General features: G+C 40.9%; 3 protein-coding genes across 10 annotated transcripts in view; all 3 read right to left on the bottom strand.

Moving 5' to 3' along the window:
- The window catches only part of RPS3A (ribosomal protein S3A), a 1130248-nt gene that overhangs the window by 905933 nt on the left and 200600 nt on the right, over positions 1-23715 (bottom strand). The gene's annotated exons all lie outside the window — the stretch shown is intronic.
- Positions 1-23715, bottom strand: part of MAB21L2 (mab-21 like 2) — a 501930-nt gene that overhangs the window by 382459 nt on the left and 95756 nt on the right. The gene's annotated exons all lie outside the window — the stretch shown is intronic.
- The window catches only part of DCLK2 (doublecortin like kinase 2), a 179300-nt gene that overhangs the window by 60375 nt on the left and 95210 nt on the right, over positions 1-23715 (bottom strand). For all 6 annotated transcript variants that reach the window (XR_007725790.1, XM_050791174.1, XM_050791175.1 and 3 more), the window contains exon 3: positions 2601-2703. Coding sequence is in view for 5 of the 6 variants with exons in the window: in XM_050791174.1 (XP_050647131.1) it covers positions 2601-2703 (103 nt within the window). In the remaining variant the exon portion in view is untranslated. The remainder of the gene's footprint in view (positions 1-2600; positions 2704-23715) is intronic.

A 23715-nucleotide genomic window follows, 5' to 3' on the forward strand; every position in this document is an offset into this window, starting at 1 on the left:
TCCATGGATTCTGAATGGGCCTTTAACGCAAGATGTTATCGGAAGTCTAAAAGCACAGAGTTGGGACTTCATTAAGATTACAACACAAGTTAAATAACTGATTTTAAAAAAAAAAATCTTTGCCTCCTAATAAACGTATCTGTGGCAGAATTAGGTCTGAGACTTGCTCATTGTAAAATCATTGTAAAATTTTACTACATAATGGTGTTGGTGTAATATTATTATTAACAACAACAACAAAGATAGCAGTGGAAACATATTACCATGTGACAGGCACACTCCCAACTGCATGACATATATTAACGCATTTAATCCTCACAAAACCTTATCAAATAGCCATTATTATCCCTACTTTGCAGAAGGTTAAGTAACTCGAGATCAAGAGGGAAGAAATCAATAGCTCTCACCAACTTCTAACTATTGCAGGCCCTGATCACCATCAACAAAAACTACCAATGACCCAAGTAGCTTAAATCAATGTATAACATACCCATGAAGCACTGAGTACAATGCCTGTACATACAGAGTAAGTGGCTCAACAAATATTATTGTTATGTGTATTAACTTTATAACCTAGAACATATTTAGTTTCCGTGGCTCAGCTTTCAAAATGACAACTGACATCAAAGAAATATTATGAAACTAAAGCTAAATTTAAGAAAGATGTAAAATACAGATGATATACAAATGCCTATTGTATTTAACCTTAACCACACAGGAATGAGGGAGAGCACTAGCACAGATAACGTAACAGGACACTATCTATAATTAAGGACTTCCCAGTGGTATCACCAGCCTGAAATAGGGCCAGTCCAACAGAATACAGAAACCATCAAATTTGGCAGAGATGAAAAAACAAAAACAAAAATTGATGCTGAATGACCCCCAAGCTCATGAATGACTGACATAGTGAAACAAGGAATGACACAAGGAAGTTTGGTACCACAGAATGTATCCTCGCAAAATTTTAAAAGCCTAGGTATCACTCTATTTATTTGGTAGTATAGTTCTCTAATTCTGGACTGTCAGAAACACTACAACTAGAAGTGGTCTACTGTCTACCTTTTTAAAAGCCAGCTTTCCTCATTTATAAAATTAAAGAGGAGCACCGTATCTCTAAGATCGCTCTCCTCTGAAATGTGATGTGTGTATGATTTTACTTCATTTAAAGAGGAAGCTGACTTTACTATCAGCTAAAATAATCACTACTACTGTCATAGGTTTAAAGCAATTTAAGACAATAGGATAAAACAAGATTCCCAGGACCAATAATACATGAAATAGTTGAGATTATTATTGCCAAATACTACTTGAAAATTCCATATATTGGCCAAAGTCAGGAAAAGGGGATTTTTTCATCTCACCCATGAAATAGTTTTGTTTCTAAATATAGTCATATGTTACTTAACTACGAGGATACATTTGAGAAGTGCATTATTAGACAATTTATTCATTGTGTGAACATCATGGAGTAAACTTACACAAATCTAGGTGGTGTAGCCCAGTACTCACCCAGACTATATGGTATAGTCTATCGTTCCCAGGTTACAAACCTGTACAGCATGTAACTGTACCAAATACTGTAGGCAACTATAACACAATGGTAAGGATTTGTGCATCTAAACATAGAGAAGGTATGGTAAAAATCCTCATGGTGCTACAATCATACATGCAGTCCATCATTGACCAAAGCATACTTACATGGTACATGACTGTATATAAACAAAGTAAGTGTGTGTGTGTGCGCATGTGTGTGTGTGTGTGTGTGTATCCCAGCACTTTGGGAGGCTGAGGTGCAAGGATCACTTGAAGCCAGGAGTTCAAGACCAGCCTGGGCAACACAGCAAGATCCTGTCTCTACAAAAAATTTAAAAATTAGCCAGGAACGGTGGCTTATGTCTTTAATCCTAGCTACTAAGGAGGCTGAGGCGGGAGGATTACTTGAATCCAGGAGCACAGTCAAGGCTTCAGTGAACTGTGATGGTACCACTGCACTCCAGGCTGGGAGACAAAAGGAGACACTGTCTCGATTAAAAAAAAACAAAAAAGTTGCTACCAAAAAAACCCATGAAGTTGAAAGACACCTCAGATAATCACCATTAACAGTTATTATCCTTTTATCTATTTCTTTTTAATATAGATTTCCTTATGCATACACATCACAAAAAATGGACAATTGTTTCATGTTCAACACTATCCATGCATCTAAGTTGGCATAGCCAACCACCATTCTGAAGGAAAGCATGGAACATTTCAGGGCAAAACAATGCAATAAGAGAGAGAACTGAATTGCTAAAAGTGAAAACTACTTGAATTAGGCTTTGGGTTATTCTCTTTCTTTTCTTTCTCTCTTTCTTTCTTTTCTTTCTTTTCTTTTTTCTTCCTTTCCCTTCCTTTTCTTTCTTTCTTTCTTTCTTTCAAGTAGGCAAATGCTTTCATTTTATTCCTTATTTTCATTGGTTCAAAAATAGTACTGCCAATGCTATCTTCCCTCAACATGCCAGACTTCTTAACATGCATGAACTGAGTGGCTAAATCCCAAGCCTTCATTTCAGGGGTTACAAAGATGGAAAAATGAATTAGCTGAAGAATTGCCTTACCACTATGATCCAGGACAAAGTCATCTTGGGCATAACGGAATTTTTCTGGTCCACATGCAATAAAAACATCGTCATCACCAAAAAAGTCTTGCAGACAAGTAACCTGAGAACAAAAATCATGTCCAAGAAATAAATTAGACATATGAGAAGTGAAATGAAAAGTAAGCAAAATTAAATGAATTTTTAAGCCTCAGCTACAGTATTGAGGTGGAAGAGAAAGCTGTGTAATATACGTTTCCAAGCACTTGACCTTCACGAAGCACCTTCACACATTCTCTCCATCTCGGAACAACAGAGTCAAGGAGTCATGACATGCATCGATATTCCTTTTTTACAGGTGAAGTCAAGGACGTCCATGCAAAGGTAAGTGATTTTTCCCCCAGGTTCCCCACAGAGGGGTGGTGAAGCTGACATTCATGAAGGCCTCTGCTCTCAGTTTAGTGTTCTTTTCCATACTGCCCTTCTTCCCTCTCCTAACAACTCTGCTTCCCACTGTGTGACCTTCGGCATGACTTCTCTGTACCTCTGCTACTGAGCCCTGGGTTGTTTCGAGGATTAATATATAAAAACTGCTTGGAACAATGCCTGACGCATGAGTGCTCAATGTGTTAACAGTCACCCCCATCATCCCCACCACCATCATTATCAAGATCAAAGGAAGTTCTGCCATGAAGCTAATGAGGCTTAAGCTTCAGGGATCTTCTAAGGCCTTATATCTAAATATGTGGTCTCAATTTCACTTTTTATTTTTGAGACAGTCAGTCTCACTCTGTCGTCAGGCTGTCTTGCTCTGTCGCCAGGCTGGAGCGCAGTGGTGCAATCTCGGCTCGCTGCAACCTCCACCTCCCACATTCAAATGATTCTCCTGCCTCAGCCTCCCGAGTAGCTGGGATTACAGGTGCGTGCCACCATGTCCAGCTAATTTTTTGTACTTTTAGTAAAGACAGGGTTTCACCATGTTGGCCAGGATGGTCTTGATTTCCTGACCTTGTGATCTGCCTGCCTCAGTCTCCCAAAGCGCTGGGATTACAGGTGTGAGTCACCGCACCCAGCCCAATTTCAAAAAGGGCCTCCCTTCCATACTGTGTTAGTTTCAGCTCCACAGAACCTGGATCTATCCCAGGGAGCACATTCATCCATTTATCCCAGTGGTGAGAACCATCTTCTAAGACTTTGGACATAGATAGGCTCTATTTTTACCAGTTTTCAATGGGATATGTGATAAGATTTCTTAAGAAGTAATCCATTTCCAACAAAGTTAGGAAAAAACTAACACTGCTCTAGTACTTGAACAGGCTGAGAAATCTCAATATTCCTTAAGTTTTCCTAATCACTATTTAGCTTTTCATTGGAAAAAAAAAAAAAATAGGTCTCACTGTAGAGTTAGAAAATAATGCTCCAGAGAGAGGAAAGTGAATTAGATACAATGTAGATGGCTCAGGTCATAGTACTTAAGTGACCCAAATGATGTGCCTTTTTACAAGGCCAAAAAGTTGACTGCACAGACTGTAAGAGGAACAGGCATGGAGACTGCCTGTTTGTTCCAATTCTCTTCAAGCAAGATATGGCTTCTGTATCTCACTGAAATGGCTCTGGCTACAGTGTCCAGGGCCCTTAAGAACTGTATTTTTAATTGTTCCTGTTCTCTTCTATCTCCGTTGGTGTTAGCACATGCCCCTTCACTCACGCTAGAATTCAGAGAGTCATCCTTTCTCCTTTCCTCATCAGCCACTCACATTTAGGCCTTTTTACTTGTTACATGGTTTTCAAGCATCTCTACTTCTATTCCTTGGTTCCTTCTCTCTTACCTGGACTCGTGACATTGCCCTGTAACAGCTGGCTAACGCCCTATCTTCCACCACTCCCTGGAATCTATCATTCCTGTTTGCACAGGTGTCAGTATATTCAGTCTCTCACAGGTATGACTGGGTGATCATGCACCACTCAGCCCTCAGTGGCTTCCTTCTATGACAAGATAATGCTCCTTTCAAAGAGTGCATTCAACTGACCCCTGACCCTGTCTTTGCCATGTCTTCTGTTCACTCAACAGCCAAGTCTAGATGACTTTGGGTTGCCTGCCCACACAGTACTAATGGGTTTTTTGTTTGTTCCTTTTGAGACAGGGTCTCACTCTGTCACCCAGGTGGGAGTGCAGTGGCACAATCTCGGCTCAGTACAACCTTTACCTCCTGGGCTTAAGTGATCCTCCTACCTCACCTACTGAGTAGCTGGGACCATAGGTGTGTACCACCATGCCTGGCTAAATCTTCATTTATTTATTTATGTAGGTAGGTAGGTAGGTAGGTAGGTAGGTAGGTAGGCAGGCAGGCAGGCAGGTAGGTAAGTAAGTAGGTAGAGATGGGGTCTCCCTATGTTGCCCAGGCTGGTCTCTAACTCCTGAGCTCAAGTGATCCTCCCTCCCACCTTGGTCTCCCAAACTGCTGGTGTTTTGTTGGTCTTTTTAAAAGCTTTTATTGAGCTGTAATTCACAGACCACACAATTCCTCCATCTAAGGTACACGATTCAATGTTTTTTTAGTATATCAAGAGTTGTGCAACTATCACTGCAATTTACTTTGAATATTTTCATCATTCCCAAAAAAAACACCATGCTTATTAGCAGTCACTCCCCATAAACCCCTTTCCACATCCAAGGCACTCATAATCTACTTTCTAGCTCTGTAGATTTGCCAATTCTGGACACTTCATGTGTATGGAACCATAAGATACGTCGCATTCGGTGACTGGCTTCTTTTACTTAGCATGTTTTTAAGGTTCATCCATGTTGTAACATTTATCAGCAGTTCATTCCTTCTGTAGCTGAATAGTCCATGGTATGGATATACAACATTTTGTTCATTTTTCCATCAGTTAAGGACTGGGTTATTTTTAACTTCAGAGCTGACTGCCTTTCCTCACACTGTTCCCCAGGCCTTTCTGACATCTATTCTATCTAATCTATCTCTCTCTCTCTCTCTCTCTCTCTCTCCCCCCCTCTCTCTCTCCAGGGTCTCAACTCTGTTGCCCAGGCTAGAGTGCAGTAGCATGATCATGGCTCACTGTGCAGCCACAACCTCCACAACCTCCTAGGCTCAAGTGATCCTCCCACCTCAGCTTCCTGAGTAGCTGGGATCACAGCCACCACACTTGGATAATTTTTGTTTTTGTTTTTGTTGTTTAGAGACAAGGTCTTCCTATGATGCCCATAGTTCGAGTTGCTGGGAGTTGAAGTCTCAACTCCTGGGCTCAAGTGATCCTCCTGTCTTGGTCTCCCAAAATGCTGGGATTACAGGCACCCAGCCTGACTACTCTTTAGTGTCATGACCTCCACATGGGCATGGGTGTTCCCTGTTCATCATTCTCTCAGGTCTAGTAGAGTTCCTAGCTTTACTGGGTGCTTGATACATGTTTGCTAAATGAACTGTGGCTCAGTATGAGCTTCTCCTATTGGAACTGAGTTCTCAGACCAGAGTAACTTCTCTGGGTGAGTGGTACAACAGCTACATTATTCACTGTCCTCACCACCACTTATGTTTAGGACTTACTAAGTCTAGGCATCAATTAACCTCTCTGAATTCTCTGTCTACATGGCAACATGTATTATCTCAATCCCTACAACACTCCCATGAGGTTGATATTATTATCATCCTTCATTTATAAATAAGAAAACAGATCTAAAGAGAGAAACTTGCCCAGACACAGGTAACAAATGAGAACCCAGCAATGTAGGTGCAAGTCCTCTACTTTCGCATCTCTGCTTTCAAGTTGACAGCATGCCGCTTTCTCATCTGAAATCCCACAGGTCATCTTTCTACTTACAGTTCTTGTTCATTTTACCTTATTTGTAGTCATTTATGTCTTGTGTTACAGTCAGTTATGTCTATCTTATATTTCTATTTTTCACATACATATGTTCAATAAACGGTTCTTAAATGGAATTGAACTCAGTTTTATTTTTTTGGCCAAGTAAAATGTATCTACTAAAGTTTAACACAATTTCTTTTAAAAGGGAAACTGCATTTTTTGCAATTAATTTAGCATGAAGAAATGACTAAATTTTAAAAAACATATCTGAATGAATCTGAAAAAAATCAGTTAATTTTTAATTGATTTTATTACAAGAAAATATTTAATCTGGTACTAAATTAGTTGGCATTTGACTAGAATAAATAACAGTAAATAATCAAGTTACTATGTGGAATAAAAGCATTTAACAAGTCTCGGGAACGTAACATATCAAAAAGGTCACTTTTTTTTTTTTTTTTTTTGAGACAGAGTCCTGCTCTGTTGCCCAGGCTGGAGTGCAGTGGCATGATCTCGGCTCACTACAAGCTCCACCTCCCGGGTTCACGCCATTCTCCTGCCTCAGCCTCCCGACTAGCTGGGATTACAGGCACCCGATGCCAGGCTAATTTTTTTGTATTTTTAGTAGAGATGGGGCTTCACCATGTTAGCCAGGATGGTCTTGATCTACCGACCTCATGATCCACCCGCCTTGGTCTCCCAAACTGTAGGGATTACAGGCGTGAGCCACTGTGTCCAGTCCTTGGCTCTTCTTAATTGACCTTTTAATGATTTCACCTGTCAGTTTAAGTTTGGATTCCCAAACACAGTGTGCATAAGATGTCTGCCTCCCTCTGATTCTGGTTCTAGTCATTGAATGCCTATTTGGTTAAGCAGTTAACCAAATTATACAAATTTTTTTTCTCTTTCTGTTGCCTTGACTGGAGTGCAGTGTTGTGATCTCAGCTCACTGCAACTTCCACCTTCCAGGCTCAAGGGATCCTCATACCTCAGCCTCCCAAGGACTACAGGCATGCAGCACCACACTTGGTTAACTTTTGTATTTTTTGTTAGAGGCCAGGTTTCACTATGTTGCCCAGGCTGGTCTTGAACTCCCGGGCTCAAACAATCTACCTGCCCCACCCTCTCAAACTGTTGGGATTATGAATGTGAGCCGCCACACCTGGCCACAATTTCTCAATTAGGTTCTGATATGCCTCAATTCAGTCACTGCTCCTTGCAAAGAAATGGCAGCTATAAAGTGAATAAAAGATACAACTGAGGCCGGGCGCAGTGGCTCATGCCTGCAATCCCAACACTTTGGGAGGCTGAGGCAGGCGGATCACAAAGTCAAGAGATCGAGATCATCCTGGCCAACATGGTGAAACCCCGTCTCTACTAAAAGTACAAAAATTAGCTGGGTGTAGTGGCACGTGCCTGTAGTCCCAGCTACTCGGGAGGCTGAAGCAGGGGAATTGCTTGAACACAGGAGGCTGAGGTTGCAGTGAGCCAAGATTGCGCCACTGTACTCCAGCGTGGCGACAGAGCAAGACTCCGTCTCACAAAAAAGAAAAACAAAAAAAAGGTACAACTGAGAAACAAAACACGTGTCAGGTATACCTGGGACAGGGACACATCTCACAAGATGTTAAACAACTTCTGCCTCCATTCATTTAAAGTGTTTTTACTGAGCACTGATTATGTGCCAGGCAGTATTCTACGTGCTACAGGATACATCAGTAAAGGAAGAAAAAAAGAGACAAAAATTCTTGACCTCATTGAGGAAGTGTGTGCATAGGTAAATTTACATCACAATAGAAGATAAAGAAAAAGCACAGAAGCGGAGTAGCGAATGCAGAGGATGGGTGCTGCAATACTAAAGAGGGTGGCCAGTAAAGGCTTCATTGCAAAGGTGACATTTGAACAAAATATTGGAAGCAAGTCACATGAATATCTGCAGGAGGAAGTGTTCCAGGCAGAAGGAAAGAAATGTACAAAAGCCCTGTGGAAAGATAATTAAAGAACACAGTCTACCAACAGCTCCCTAGAATAGTCATAAAATGGGCCGGGTGAAGTGGCTCATGTCTATAATCCCAGCGCTTTGGGAGGCCAAGGCAGGAAGACCATGTTAGTTTGAGGCTGCAGTAGCTATGATCACACCACTGCGCTATACTCTGGGTGACAAAGCAAGACTCTGTCTCAGAAATAAAAAATAAATAACCATAAAATGGATAAGAAAGATTTGACTTAAAGCAAAGCACTGGTTTGGTATATATCTATATATGTGAGCTGCACGATAATGCGAACATTTTTTAGATAATGTAAATAAACAAAATTGTAAGCATATCAATCTTATTTTTATGCTAAAATTACATTTGTGTATTTAACAATAGATCTCTTAAGTCTAATGCAATCACTATTCGCCCATACTTAAATTTCACAAATATATGGGACTACACACACACACACACACACACACACACACACATGTTCTGAGACAGAGTCTCACTCTGTTGCCCAGGCTGGAGTGCACGATCACAGCTCACTGCAGCCTCAACCTCCCGGGCTCAGGCGATCCGCTCACTTTGGCCTCTCAAAGTGCTGGGATTACACATGTGAGACACTGTGCCCAGACTGGGACTACATATTTTAACTGTTCCTAGAAGTGGCCCAAAGTCAGCTGATACTTTTTAATGTAGAACATCTGATAAAATGCCCAGGATCTGATATAAAGTAAAATAACTGTATGTTATTTTATTTAAAGTTCTCACCAAGGAGAGCCACATAAATTTACTACTGTACATTCATTCATTCTAACATTAATCAAATGACTACTATAATACGCCAGGCATAAATGAAAGACAAGAGGCACACAGTCTAGTGATGAAAATGGACAAGAAAACTAAGAATTACAGTTCAAAATGTTACAATAGGGTGACTGTTATAATAGAAGAACACTGACTATTATAATAAAGGAAAACAACTTGATAAAAACAGAACGCACAAAATATTTAGTACCTTTAAAATATCTCATGTTTGGACACTAAGATAAATTTTTCTATGTTTTGCAACATATTTGTTGTTCTCTAATTCTGGTAATCTGTTTGTTCCTTTTACCATTAATTTTTTAAACGCGTCGAACACTGAGGTATGGACCAGGTCACTAAATCTGTCTGAGGAAAAAAAACAAAAACAGCATGAACAACATCTCAGAATCATTCTTAACAAGGGTGAGGAAAAGTGTTATCAGTTTAGAAGTCCTCTTACTGTTTGCTTCTAAATTCTTTCTATAATGCAAGGAAGAATTAACTCTTCCAGAAGCTCATCAGGAATAATGGATGTCACGTGGCCTGTGAAAGCAAGCTATACAAACGAGGGGAAAGTAATATTTCTGCTAAGGTGCACAATTAAAGCAATCAGTTAGGATCTAATGGGAAAACATTCAAGTGAAAAATAATATATCTATAGGAGTCCATCTATGCTTTCCAAATGAAGGAGGGCCACTTAAAAAAAGTAATTTTTTTATCCTTTAGCAGACAGATTAATTAGGTTAGGGTGAATAGGTGCCAGCCATAATTTCAGTGCTAGTTCGTAATAGCTTGCCACAACCACTCTTTTTCTTTTCCTATTTGTTATCTGTTAAAAGATACAAAAACATGTGTGAAAGAGGCTTGAGGTCTGATTTATTAATTTTTTTTTTGAGATGAAATCTCACTCTGTCACCCAAGCTAGAGTGCAATGACACAATCTCAGCTCACTGCAACCTCCACATCCCCGGTTCAAGCGATTCTTCTGCCTCAGTCTCCCAAGTAGTTGGGATTACAGGCGCCCACCACCACATCCGTCTAATTTTTGTATTTTTAGTAGAGATGGTGTTTCACCATGTTGGTCAGGCTGGTCTCGAACTCCTGACCTCAGGTGACCAACCTGTATCCGCCTCCCAAAGTGTCGAGATTACAGGCATGAGCCACCGTGCCAGGCGAGATTTGATTAAAAAAAAAAAATACTATGCATGATATGATCTGGCTTTGTGTCCCCATCCAAATCTCATCTTGAATTGTAATCCAAACTGTAATCCCCACACATTGGAGGAGAAACCTCAAGGGAGGTAATTAGATCATTGGGGTGGTCCCCCTGTGCTCTTCTTGTGATAGGGAATGAGTTCTCTCAAGATCTGATGGTTTTATAAGGGGCTTTCCCCACCTTGGCTCCTTCTTCTCCTTCCCGCCACCATGTGAAGGACATGTTTTCTTCCCACTTGGCATGATTGTAAGTTTCCTGAGGCCTCCCAAGCCATGCTGAACTGTGAGTCAATTAAACCTCTTTTCTTTATAAATTACGCAGTCTCAGGTATTTCTTCACAGCAGTGTGAGAAGGAACTACTACAATGCATGTATTAGTAGTACAATAAACCCTTTCCTCAAAACAAAAAAGGCAGAGGACACACAGAGATAATCTTCCCTAAACACTTACATTCTGAACCAGAGTGGGGTGTGTTAGGGGGTAAGAGTAAGAAACACAAGACTGGCCAGGGACGGTGGCTCACACCTGTAATCCCAGTACTTTCGGAGGCCGAGGCAGGTGGACCACGAGGTCAGGAGATTGAGACCATCCTGGTTAACACAGTGAAACCTCATCTCTACTAAAAATACAAAAAATTAGCCTGGCGTGGTGGTGGGTGCCTGCAGTCCCAGCTACTCGGGAGGCTGAGGCAGGAGAATGGCATGAACCGAGGAGGTGGAGCTTGCAATGAGCCGAGATCGCGACACTACACTCTAGCCTGGGCGACAGAGCGAGACCCCATCTCCAGAAAAAAAAAGGAAAAATAAGAAGAAACACAAGACTGACACCCATTTCCTGACCCATTGACACTCTTTGGAAATCTTGTGTTTCTTACTCTTTCCAGAAGTACACAGGAGTTGGTGTCAAAGCAAGTTGGATTTCTCTAAGACCCCTTCCTGCTCTAAGATTCTAAAGTCTAAATATTTTAGTTTCTTGAAAGAGCTATTATTTATATTTTAGGAGACTGCTTTTAGAAAAGTTGAAATGTATTTTTCTGAGAGTAAAAGGAACACTATTTTAAGTGGTTACATAGTAATGTCCATTTGTGATTTCTTTCTGTTCAAGATTTAGCTTTGCATTTCCTCAAAGAAATCTTCAATGCCCCTCCAAATCCAGGTGTTTCCTCAATACTCTAACTCACTCAAGATAGCTGTTATCATTGAGGTTAACTGCCTGGTTTTGTGTCTGGACCTCTCTCACCAGGATGAACACCATACACGCAGTCTTGTTCACAACTATAATTCCAGCATTATACAGCACCTAGCATATAGGCTTTGCTTAATACATTTCTGTTGAATGAATAATGATTGAAATGCCTTGAGGCTGGGCATGGTGGCTCACACCTGTAATCCCAGCACTTAGAGAGGCCAAGGCAGGCAGATTGTTTGAGCTCAGGAGTTCAAGACCAGCCTGGACAACATGGAGAAACCCCCATCTCTACAAAAAATACAAAAATGAGCCAGGTGTGGTGGGTCATGCCTGTGGTCCCAGCTACTCGGGGGGGCTGAGGCTAGAGGATCACTTGAGCCAGGAAGTGGAGGTTGTGGTGAGCCAATATTGCACCACTGCACTCTAGCCTGGGAAATGGAGCGAGACTCCATCTCCAAAAAAGAAAAAAAAAAGAAAAGAAAAATCAAAAGAAATACTTTGGGTCCTACTTTTTCCAGGTAGCCCTCTCTAGAGGGTCCATCTCACACTTTATGGATTCCTACCAACTCATTATAATGCAGGGTAGTCCTGGTTCCCAAATTTATGATGTTAGTTTTCTATCCCAAGATAACCTACAAATTGTTTGAGCAGACCAGTCAAATCCTATATAGCTCCCTATAAAAGACATAGCAAATACTTGGTTGATCAAATTGTGGCCCTGGACACCTTAAAATAACTCTTTAAAAACTGATCTTACATCATGTAAGCTCTTTCAAGAATTAAATCTCTTTTATTATTATTTCAGGATGATTTGAGAAAAACTACTTGTGAAATCTGCTACTGCAATAATTTGGTAGAAGGGATTTAAAGCAATGCAATTTGCAATTACACTCCACATTTGGTGCTATTCAGAGACTTGAGGTTGCATTAAATGAGGGTCTCTCGAGATATTTTCCAAGGCTATTTTATTGACATTTTCTAAGACCTGATAAAAATTCAAAAGGAACATCACTGGATCTCAGTGAGAGACTAGTTTAAACTGGCATCTACTTATCTAAACAGAGTAAAGGTGAAAATCTTAGCACTCTTGAAATGTCCATATTTTGAACAAGGACCACATTTTATAGAAGATGTAATGGGAGGATGGATAGCAGGAGTATAGAATACATCAGCATTTTTTTATGGATTTTCTTTAACTGTGTGTTGGCGGGTAGGGGGGTGGTGATGGTGTGAAAGAGAGAGAGAGAACAAAAATCCCTACCTCCTGCTGAAATTAAATGCTTTCATTATCAGAATTCAGCTAAAAGGTTGTCTCTATCTAAGAGTAGTTAAAAAAACAAAAACAAAGTATTTCTACCTTGCTTCTAAAAAGGATATGAAGGAACTCAGAAAGGAAGTCCAGTAAATGGCTTATCTTTGAAACTAAAAATACTCCACAGGCTTTCAATAAAACTATACTGATAGCCTTCATTTTTTTCCCTAAGAAATGGTCATGTTACAAGTCATAAAATGCCAAAAGGGAGCTGCATTTCATTTGAAACCCCCCAAACAATATTCTACTATATATAAGTTTTCTATCACGTAAGCAAGCAGAAATACAACTTTTTAAAGATGTAAAGAACATACCAACAATGTTGACATGCAATAAACAACGACCTAAGATCTGCCTGAGCCATTATCATTATTTCTATAGCTGGGAGGAGACACTTATTTTAAATAACTGCCCATCTAGATACTTGAAAGCTATAAAATCAACAAATTAACTGCATTGTAACTATCACTATTCCAACCACAACTCTTTTGCCACTCCATTTTTCTTAAACAGTTCTATCCCTAGGATAAAAGTTTTGCTTCAAATGATTAGAGAGGCCAGGTAGAGTGGTTCATGTTTGTAATCCCATCACATTAGGAGGCTGAGGTGAGAGGATTGTTTGAGGCCAGGAGTTCAAGACCAGCCTGGGCAACACAGTGAGACTTTTTTTCTACAGAAAATCAAAAAATTAGCTGGGCGTGGTGGTGCACAACTGTAGTCCCAGCTACTTGGGAGGCAGAGGTGGGAGGATCACTTGAGCCTGGGAGGTCAAGGCTGCAGTGAACCGAGATGGTGCCACAGCACTCCAGCCTGGGCAAGAGAGTGAGATCCTGTCTCAAAAAAAATTTTTTTTTTAATTAAAAGAAAATGAACAGGGAAACCATATCAGAAACAAAGGAAAGGTAAGTCCTTTGGTCCTTCCAAAATGCTACTGACAACAACCAGAAAAACAAATTCACAGGTCAGTAAGCCGAGGCTGGGATTCTCCCCATTTCTTTAGCCTTGGCCCAGAGTACAATGAGCATAAATAGCCCTCTTTGTTCCCAGTAAATGTTGGCTGGCCTACAGTAAGGGAAGGACCCTTTCTACAGCAAGAAGAAAGCTACTTAGAATAGCAATGTTTTTCAGCTTCCTGTAAATTCATTCAGCCAGGCACTCAGGGACCATGTGGTTGCCATGGAAACAGAACTGAAGCTAAAAGATGACAGTTCTTACAGTAAAGGGCTTCTCAATGGCATCTGCAGACAACTACCTATATTTGGTTTGCTTCCTTTTTAAAAAAAACACTGGATCTGACCTTTTCCCACTGCAACCTTCTCATAATAATAACTATTCTCCAATTAACACCAATCATGGAATACTGAGACCAAAGATCTGGCTTTAGGAAGTGCCTCTATCAATAGGATGAAAAGGTTTTAAACAATTCAGAGATATTGAGCTTCTAAATATATTCTGGAAGGAGAAGCAATCATCACTTTTCCTGTAAAAGAGGTCATTTCTATGTCAGTCCTCTGACTGCCCCCTACTGAGAGCCACTCCCTACCCTCAGTCTTAATTCCTATAGGAAAAGGTTTAAACCCACTCTGGAGCTTTCCACTAAGTGAAGAAAGCTGGAACTGTAGCGGCAGAAAGGTGATCCCTTTCTTCCCCATCATAAAGGATCAGGGTAGACACTCCAATAACAAAAGACAGGTTAACAAAAGAAAAGCAAAAAAATTTTATTTAATTATTTTTAATTTTTTTACATGACACAGAAGCCCTCGGAATGAAGATCCAAAGATACAGTTATCCACTTTTATGCTTAGGTCCAATGAAGAATGGCCAGCCATGTGGAAATATAACTGGACAAAGAGTGTGCCATAATGCTAGTAGGCTGAGGTAGAGAAACTCAGTGACACCTGTCTGTCCGGAGTCTTCCTGGCCTCTCCATGCAGCAGTCCCTCCTCCTGGGTTTGGGGCAGGACTCTTTCTGGAATGGGGGTCTTAGGACCTACTATCAAACAAGGTAGGTCAGAGAATTTCTTCACGGCCAGCTTTTACAGAGAAAGGTGGGAGGAAAGCTAGAGGAATATTTTTAGGTTTTGAGGCTGGCCTTCGGGAAAAGGGGTTCTGGTTTCCACGACCCACCTTGGGGAAAGGGATTCCAGTTTCCATAGCCTGCCTGGGGAAGAAAGAGGGGTAAGAGACCAGAGGGCAGGAGAAGGTCAGAGAGACACTTGGCTTCTCAGGCTGCTTCTGAAGCCTTCGCTTTGTGGTATCGTGTTCTGCGCCCCAACAGAGCAAAGTTTTAGAAGAACTCAGGTGAAGAAGTCAGAAGACACCTATTGAGTCAATGATCATGAGCTTTTACTCTGAAGAAGCTAGAGTGGAATGTGTTCAAGCACATGTGACTGGAACTTAAATAAATGCTCTCTAGGACTCAGTCACCTTCAAATACTAAACAAAAAAATGAAATCATAAGTGTTACAGGAAAGGCAATTGAGAACCAAAGCAAATGGTGGCAATCTTCCAATCCAGAATTTTCTATTTCCAACAGAAAAGGAATGGGAACAAGCATGGAATACCTAACTATGCAATGACACAATGAATTTCACACAACCCCCAGGAAACTACCTTGTGAAGCAGGGACTATCATTCCCATTTTACACAAAGAGAGGCTCAAAGAGGGTAAGTAACTTGTGCCAAGTCACACAGCCAGTAAGGGAGGAGCTGAGATTTAGACTCTAATTTGGAACATACTCTTTGTACTTGGACCACATACTGTCTCCCTAAAGAAGTATTAACAATGTAATTTACAATCTATGAAAAAACATAACAGGGCTTATTGAGGTAAGTCAGAGAATTTTTTTATACTTGTCTAAAACCCAAATAATCAAACCATTTTTCTACATCTTACTTTTATGGAGTAAATGAATGGTAAGTATGTAAGCTTATATCTAGGATTTTTTTTAAACGATCAACTTCTAAGTAACATCATAAGGTCAGTACAAGTGTAGGCCAACCTCCCATACCTTAGGGAATACACTGAATATGTTTTGAAATTGATATCTTCAAACAAACTGGCTAGCTCTTTAAAAACAAATTACAAACACAAGTTACAATCATAGTTTTATTAGGTTGGTGCAAAAGTAACTGTGGTTTTTATCGTTACTTTCAGTGGAATAATAGAATGGGACTCTATTTGCTGCCAAACTGGGAATTCTAAGGGTATAAATAGGTATTAATAAATATTATGGCCTTTAAAATTTTTAAATAAATGCAAAACATGCAGCATTTTTTTGGGAATTGATTCTCTGTACATAAAAATAAGATTAGTCAACGCTTTTGGTGTCTGTTTAGCATACAGCAAGTGCATGCAGGTAGTTAAGACCCTTGGAATCAAGACTGAGAGAACCATCAATTAAGGAGGTATGGTTAATTCTATACTTATTCTGAAAATAAGTTAGTTAATTCTATATTTACTTTGGAAAACACCAACTATTCAGCACGAATAGCAAAGACACCATGACTATGTTCTACTACAGGGGGACTATTTAGGTTTCTAGGAAAACTATCACTACTAAAAAAATAAATCTTGGCCAGTCGCAGTGGCTCACGCCTGTAATCTCAGCACTTTGGGAGGCCGAGGCAGGCAAATCGCGAGGCCAGGAGATTGAGACCATCCTGACCAAAACAGTGAAACCCTGTCTCTACTAAAAACACACACAAAAAAAATCTAGCCAGGCCTGGTGGCAGGTGCCTGTAGTCCCAGCTACTTGGGAGGCTGAGGCAGGAGAATGGCGTGAACCCATGAGGCAGAGCTTGTAGTGAGCTGAGATAGCATCACTGCACTCCAGGCTGGGCAACAGAGCGAGACTCTGTAAGAAAAGAAAAAAGAAAAGAAAAGAGAAAAGAAAAGGGAAAAGGAAAGAAAAGAAACCTTGTCTATTTTTATTTCTTCTTAATAAATTTATTTTCCCTCCCTTGGCATTGTGTATCAAAAGACACGATGTACCTTGTATCAAAAGACAATCCTAATCTCCTTTTTAGCAGCCCCTATACCAACTTCTGATTTGTTACATTTAACATTTGTAAGCTTAGAAAGAGATATTTCAAGTTTAGGAAACTCAACTGTAAAATAAGAGTAAACTGGTTGAAAGTCAGAGGCTTTGATTAGGAGGAAAGAAAATAAACTTCAGTTCCCAAATTTCACACTGCCTAATAACAAAGTTCTCTCTGCTTATTTCCTAGTTTTATGTTGTGGTCCAGCAAGGTGAGTAGATTAGAGTCCAAAATCAGTGGGGCAGTTCTGTGATGCAAACAAGATTTTGGTTTGTATAGCTGCATCTGTTTTCACATGACAAGGAATCAAAATTTTCATTTTGAAACCAACATAAATCTTATAAGAAAAGCAATAAGACTTTTTTTTTCTCCCAGAGCAGCCTTCTTAGTAGATGAAGGTCTCACATCTACAGTCGAAGAAATCCTCTGAATAAGTTACATGTCTGTGGCTATTCAGAAACGAAAAGCATGCCATCCATTTGAATTATTTATGGCAACATTTAAAAAGTGAAATTGATATTGGCTGAGGCATACACCACAATTAAATTTTTCTGTTTAAAAGGCACCTGTTCCTAAAACACAGCCAAAACTTCTTATGCTAACATATGTACAACTGATTTGCAAGTTGATAGAACAAATATTTAGTTTAGGAGAATTAAAAGCAAGATAGTTCATCATTTAGATTAACTGGCTTATCAACGCCTACTCTAAATATGCAAATACTCATGGAAAGGTTATGACTGTTGGCTGTGCACCTCTGCCCCCATTTATGTGGAGCTTCACAATGAGGGTAGAAAATACTTCTTGTTTTCATTTTAAGGTAATTAATATATTTAATTCAGGATTGAAGAGTTATAGCAAAGAATTCAGCCCCCAGAATTAACAAATATTATTTGGTCATGTCTATTTCAGATCCCTTTAATACATGGAAACAAAACATTACAAAGTTAAATTCTCTTTTGTTCCTGGTCCCCAGTCCCAACGCCCTGCTTCCTTCACCACCACTCCAGGAAAATTCTATCAAGCATTCGGCATCTATCCTTCCAACTCAGGTTTTCAGACCTCATATAATAGAGGTATGTGTCCACAGACAACCAGGAATATTATTTAGTATGTTTTAAAACTTTTAAGTTATATCATACTGATTATGTCTTTATAATTTGCTTTTTTCACTAAGTATTGATTTTGAAACCTAAGCAGTTCTTAGTTTTTGAAACCTAAGCAGTTCTTAGTTTTTGAAACCTAAGCAGTTCTTAGTTTTTCCTACTCTCTCCTTTTTGGCTCATTGATCTACTCCTCAAACTTTTGCTTTTGAAAGATAATTCTATCATTAACATTATTACTTTTCATAAACCACAAGATAAATTCTTTATACCCTTAATACTTCCAAATTCTTTCAAATAAATGCCTTTCTCAGAATGTTCAATTTAGTGTATGTGTTATAACCATTTTAGTGACCAAAGTTCTTCGATGGAGGAAAAGATGTTTGAATCAATTCATTCCTTGCCCACAGACTACATCTCCAATTATGAAAAAGAAATGTGAAGCAGGCCAGGCACGGTGACTCGCACCTGTAATCCCAGGACTTTGGAAGGCCGGGGCGGGCAGATCACAAGGTCAGGAGATCGAGACCATCCTGACTAACATGGTGAAACCCCGTCTCTACTAAAAATACAAAAAATTAGCCGGGCATGGCAGTGTGTGCCTGTAGTCCCAGCTACTGGGGAGGCTGAGGCAAGAGAATGGCGTGAACTCTGGAGGCAGAGCTTGCAGTGAGCCAAGATCGCAACACTGCACTCCAGTCTGGGCAACAGAGTGAGACTCTGTCTCAACACAACAACAACAACAACAACAACAAAAAAGAAATGTGAAGCAAATGCTTGATATTTGGGCCTAAATATTTTTCCAGAGCTGTTACTCCAAACTGGGCTTCTTGACCAAAAGGAGCATCAACTCTGAAAACAAGAATTTTTAAATAACTAAAACCTAAAATTATTCATGTTGGAGCTATATCTAAGTTTCCAGGAAAAAAAAAAAAAAAAACCTGCAAGATGTCTTAAAATCACTGATTCATAGAAATAGTTCCTTTCCAAAAACAAAGCAAAGGAAGGAAAAACAAAATTGTATGAGATGTATTCTACATTATAACACAAGACGGGGTTTAAAGGCACAGGAAACTTGTTTCACGGGGAATGCATAAAAGGAATCCCTCCCTGAGGAATTCCTTAAGCTGGGAAATACTGATGAACTGCATGCATGTAGCATCTTATCTTTTTCTTGCATTCAGAGACATGATATCCGTTCAAAGAAACATCTATTTCTTTTTTTTTGCAAATCTCTAGGGGTGTCAATTAAACTGGGACTGGGACCAGCAAGTAAGGGAAGTTGTCTGTAAGCATTTATCATCAAGCTCTATGCCTTGCTGGAGCAGCCAGCTGTCTTAAATAACCATCCCCTCCCTGGGGCCACAAGTCTGGGCAAGAATGCTACTCATGTCAGAAACTCATGTCATAAGATTAGATTTGAATGGAAAAGCAAAGGGAATGTAGTCTCTTTTCTCCAGCTGGGACTGATTATTCCCTTCCCAACAAGGAGGCTGTTATTTAGCCTGAGAAGAAGAGCCTCCTTACTTCTTGGATATTTTCCAATCCATCTTGGCACCTGAATGAATACCCTGCCTCACCACAGCTTTAAGGCCTCTCAGTCCCCCTCCAGGAAGATGTTTTGGTACATTATTTCTCCACTATTATGAACAGAATTCGCCCTTGGATTCTCGTGGTGTGGCAAGGAAACTTGGGAACCTAGGCAGGTGGATATGGCCTGACTGAATATCAAGGGTGGAGGCTTAGGTAGGTCAGCATGAGCCTGCAGCAGCTCAGGAAAGTTAGGAAGACACCCAGCACCTGGAGACTGCATCTTTCTCGCTCTTACACTCAGAGCACTCAGCAAGGTGCCTGCACCTGTGCTGTAGGCACTCAGGGAATATTTAGTGAATGGATGAGTGGATGAATAGCACAAAGACAGGGACTCCAGGCTCAGGGCTCATAGTATTCGACTCATGGTAAAAGGACAGCTTTTACTACCAGGATAGGCATAGAGATGGCTATGGAAAACCATGGGGCTCAGGCAGAGAACAGATGTGATGAGACAAGAGGGAGGCATGACAGCACAGAAGCAAGGATTCGAACATTAGTGGGATCCCAAATGTAAATAAATGTTACTTCCACAATCAATTCCAGCCACCTATCTTCTTCTGCCATAGCTGGTTGCCTCGGGAAACTTACACGATTTAAAGATACTCTGGCTTACAGCACAGGCAAAGATAAATGGGAGCCCGTGTAGACCTCAGTGCAGGAGCTCTACTATGGACAGGAAGAATAGGCCAAGAGTCATGATGGAGCAAGGTACAGTGAGGAGAGAGGGCTTCTCCAATGCCAAGAGGCAGGGCCACTTCCACCTTACTAACGCATGAAGACATGCCAAAATGAGCTACAGGAATAATGACATATTCTACAGTAAATGCAACACATTATTTAAGCTCACAGAAATTACAACTGTATACATTCATTACGTAATCATTTATCAAGACTAAGTATGAAACCTTCAAAACTGTAAGGCCTGGGACAAAGGCTCACCAAGTCCTTCCTCCACCACCTCCACCGGTTGACGACAAGCCCTGGCAGGGGACCAAAGACGGACCCCTTCTTCATTTGGGTGAAGGACAGCCCTCATGTGCATTTCTCACGTGTCCAGCCTTCGTCTGTCATGAGTCCCAATTCCCCGACCCATGGAAATACCCATTTCATTCCCCTCCAGCCACAGGAGAAAGACTGGCTCAAACACCCAGAAATTATTCCCTCCTGACTCTGGAGACCACAACTGCTGTTTCTGTTCAGCGTATGGTTGTTTTCTTCAGTACTTCCTAAATGGTTTTTGCAAAGTCAGCCAGCACTCTCACAGGTAACTGTCCTTGGTTGAAATCTCCCTGGGCTAAATAGTCTCACCAACAGAGGAACTTGCTGAACAAAGCCTTAAATATATATATATTATATATATATTTATATTTATTTATTATAATATATATTTATATTATATATATTTATTTATTTTATTTATTTATTTTGAGACAGAGTCTTACTCCGTCGCCCAGGCTGGAGTGCCATGGTGTGACCTCGGCTCACTGCAACCTCTGCCTCCCAGGTTCAAGCGATTCTCCGGCCTCAGTCTCCCGAGTAGCTGGGATTACAGGTACGTGTCACTACCACCTGGCTTTTTGTATTTTCAGTGGATATGGGATTTCACCATGTTGGTCAGGCTGGTCTTGAACTCCTGACCTCAGATGATCCACCTACCTCAGCCTCCCAAAGCTCTAGGATTACAGGTGTGAGCCACCACACCCAGCCTAATGTATTTTTTTAAGTACCATCTTTACTTAAAACATTATTTTTTGATGTATTCAGAAAAGTGGGATTCTGAAATGACTACATTCAGGCCCCCTTTTTTTTTGAGATAGAGTTTTAATCTTGTAACCCAGGCTGGAGTGCAACGGCACAATCTTGGCTCATTGCGACCTCCACCTCCCTGGTTCAAGCTCCCAAGTCGCTGGGATTACAGGCACATACCACCATGCCCGGTTAGTTTTTGTATTTTTAGTAGAGACAGGCGTTTCACCATGTTGGCCTGGCTGGTCGTGAACTCCAGACCTCATGATCCATCTGCCTTGGCCTCCTAAAGTGCTGGGATTACAGATGTGAGCCACTGTGCCCGGCCCTCAAAGCGTGGTCACCCTTCGAAGCGTGACCACAAATACAAAAGCAGCTCACGGTTGCATGAATTTTCAAAAGCAGTCCCCACTTCTGACAAACATTAACCTGGGAATGGCATGGAAGGCATGGTGTGAAAGAAGTGGATGGGACTATTATATAAAACCAGAAGCACTGCCTCTACACCCTTCCTGACTTAGGAGACCACCTTGGGAATATCAATGCTGACAAGCAGCAGCTTCACAAGAGAGGTCTGACAATGGGAACAGATTCCAACACTTCCTTCCTGGACAAACAGGATGCCGCATGGCTACTCAGTAGGGGAAGTGCTACGTACATCAAAGAGGGCAGAAAGGATGTCCAGAAACTGGCTCTGTGGGCATTCACATGCGTCTGTGCCTGTGTGTGGTAAGTCCAGGAGGGAAGCACTTTTATCTGAGTAGTGGTGACTGCCATTCCCGGGGCTCATTTCCTGGGTATCACTAAAGTGCAGTGTCTGAGGACTGCTACTGTTAACAAGTCATGTTTTGATATACCCTCCTTCTTTGCCTTCAGTACAGTGGGATTAATAATCATGGAAGATTCATAACCCCTTCCACTTCACAAGAATTCGGCAATCCTTCCCTCTTAAATCATCAAAATCTTTGTGGAATAAATAATTTGAATATTACTCTCATCACTGCCATGAGCTGTTCATGTAATAAAGCCCCTTCTGCTCCTTTTGTTCGAATTGGCTTGGCTCTCTTTCCTCTCCCAACCTCATCCAGGAGCGGCACTCCTATTAAAATTCATGATGTTTCCCTCAATGCAAGTGTCTGATTGCAGCTGTCAGTTTCCCAGTTCAAGGATTTTCATACTGCCTGAGAGGACAATGCAAGGCACTCACTGCTAAGGAAATAGGTCAAGCTCAATTTTTCTATTTCAGTTCTGCTGCCAAAAGTGGAGACTTTTCCTTCTAGAAAAAACACATCCTTTTGGGTAGGCTCAGCACTTCAAAGGAGGTGAAGAGGGCACATTTCTTTCCCTCACCAGAGGGAGCTGCCATGGCTTCGTCACACGACGCCTCCGAATTCCTTAGGAGCCTTTATTCCATCCCTGGGGACACTCTGAAAGAGCAGGTCTGTCTGCTTTTTGTCTTATTATGCTTCACAGACATTGAGACACCAAACAACCCAGACCACAAGAAGAGGGGAACTGAAGACAGGGCATCCAACACCAAAAAGATACTCAATGTCAGAGACTATCCTGTTGAGTCGGCTGGTTTTTTATATCCCATGCTACCACTGCAGAGTGAAGGGCAGGAGAGTGAAGGGCAGCAGGTCTGCTGCACACCATAGCCCAGATCCATCTCCCTCACCTCACCTCTGCCCTCCCCCTCACTCCCACACATGCTTACATCCCTCTACTTTTAGCAAAAGCTGTGGAAATGTTTTGTAGGAGGGAAGGAGGAGAACAGAAGATCCTTGGATCCTCAGAAAGTCAACAGAATTCAGAACTACTGCTAAATTACTAAATACAACTAGAAGAGACCTAGCATTCATATGAGGCCTACCTCATTTCTAAAGATGTAGAAACAGAAGCTTGGAGAAATTAAGTGAATTCCCTAAGACACAAATGTAGTACAGGGTTAAGAAGCAGCCAAGTCTCTTGACTTCTAGGTGTTCCTCTACTCCATTCCTATGACAAGGAAAGGGCAGAGATGGATAATTGAACACCCTTGGATTTAGCAAAACTTTTTGTACTGCCAGGCAAAGATGAGAAAGAGCAAGGTATCAAAAAAAAAAAAAAAAAAAAAAAAAAAAAGAGCACTCTACAGAGTGAGGAGAACTGCATGTTTAGTAACCTTGAGGAAGTTATGAACTATTCTGGGTCTCACTTCACTCAAAACTAGGGGCTTGGGGGTCCATGATCTATAGATTTCTTTAGTCATACAGGCCACACTGCCAAATATAGGTTTGCTGAGAGCTGCTGCATATGGGCACAAAGACGATTTAAAAAGGATGAA

This window comes from Macaca thibetana, chromosome 5, assembly GCF_024542745.1.
Source record: "Macaca thibetana thibetana isolate TM-01 chromosome 5, ASM2454274v1, whole genome shotgun sequence".
NCBI lineage: Eukaryota > Metazoa > Chordata > Mammalia > Primates > Cercopithecidae > Macaca > Macaca thibetana.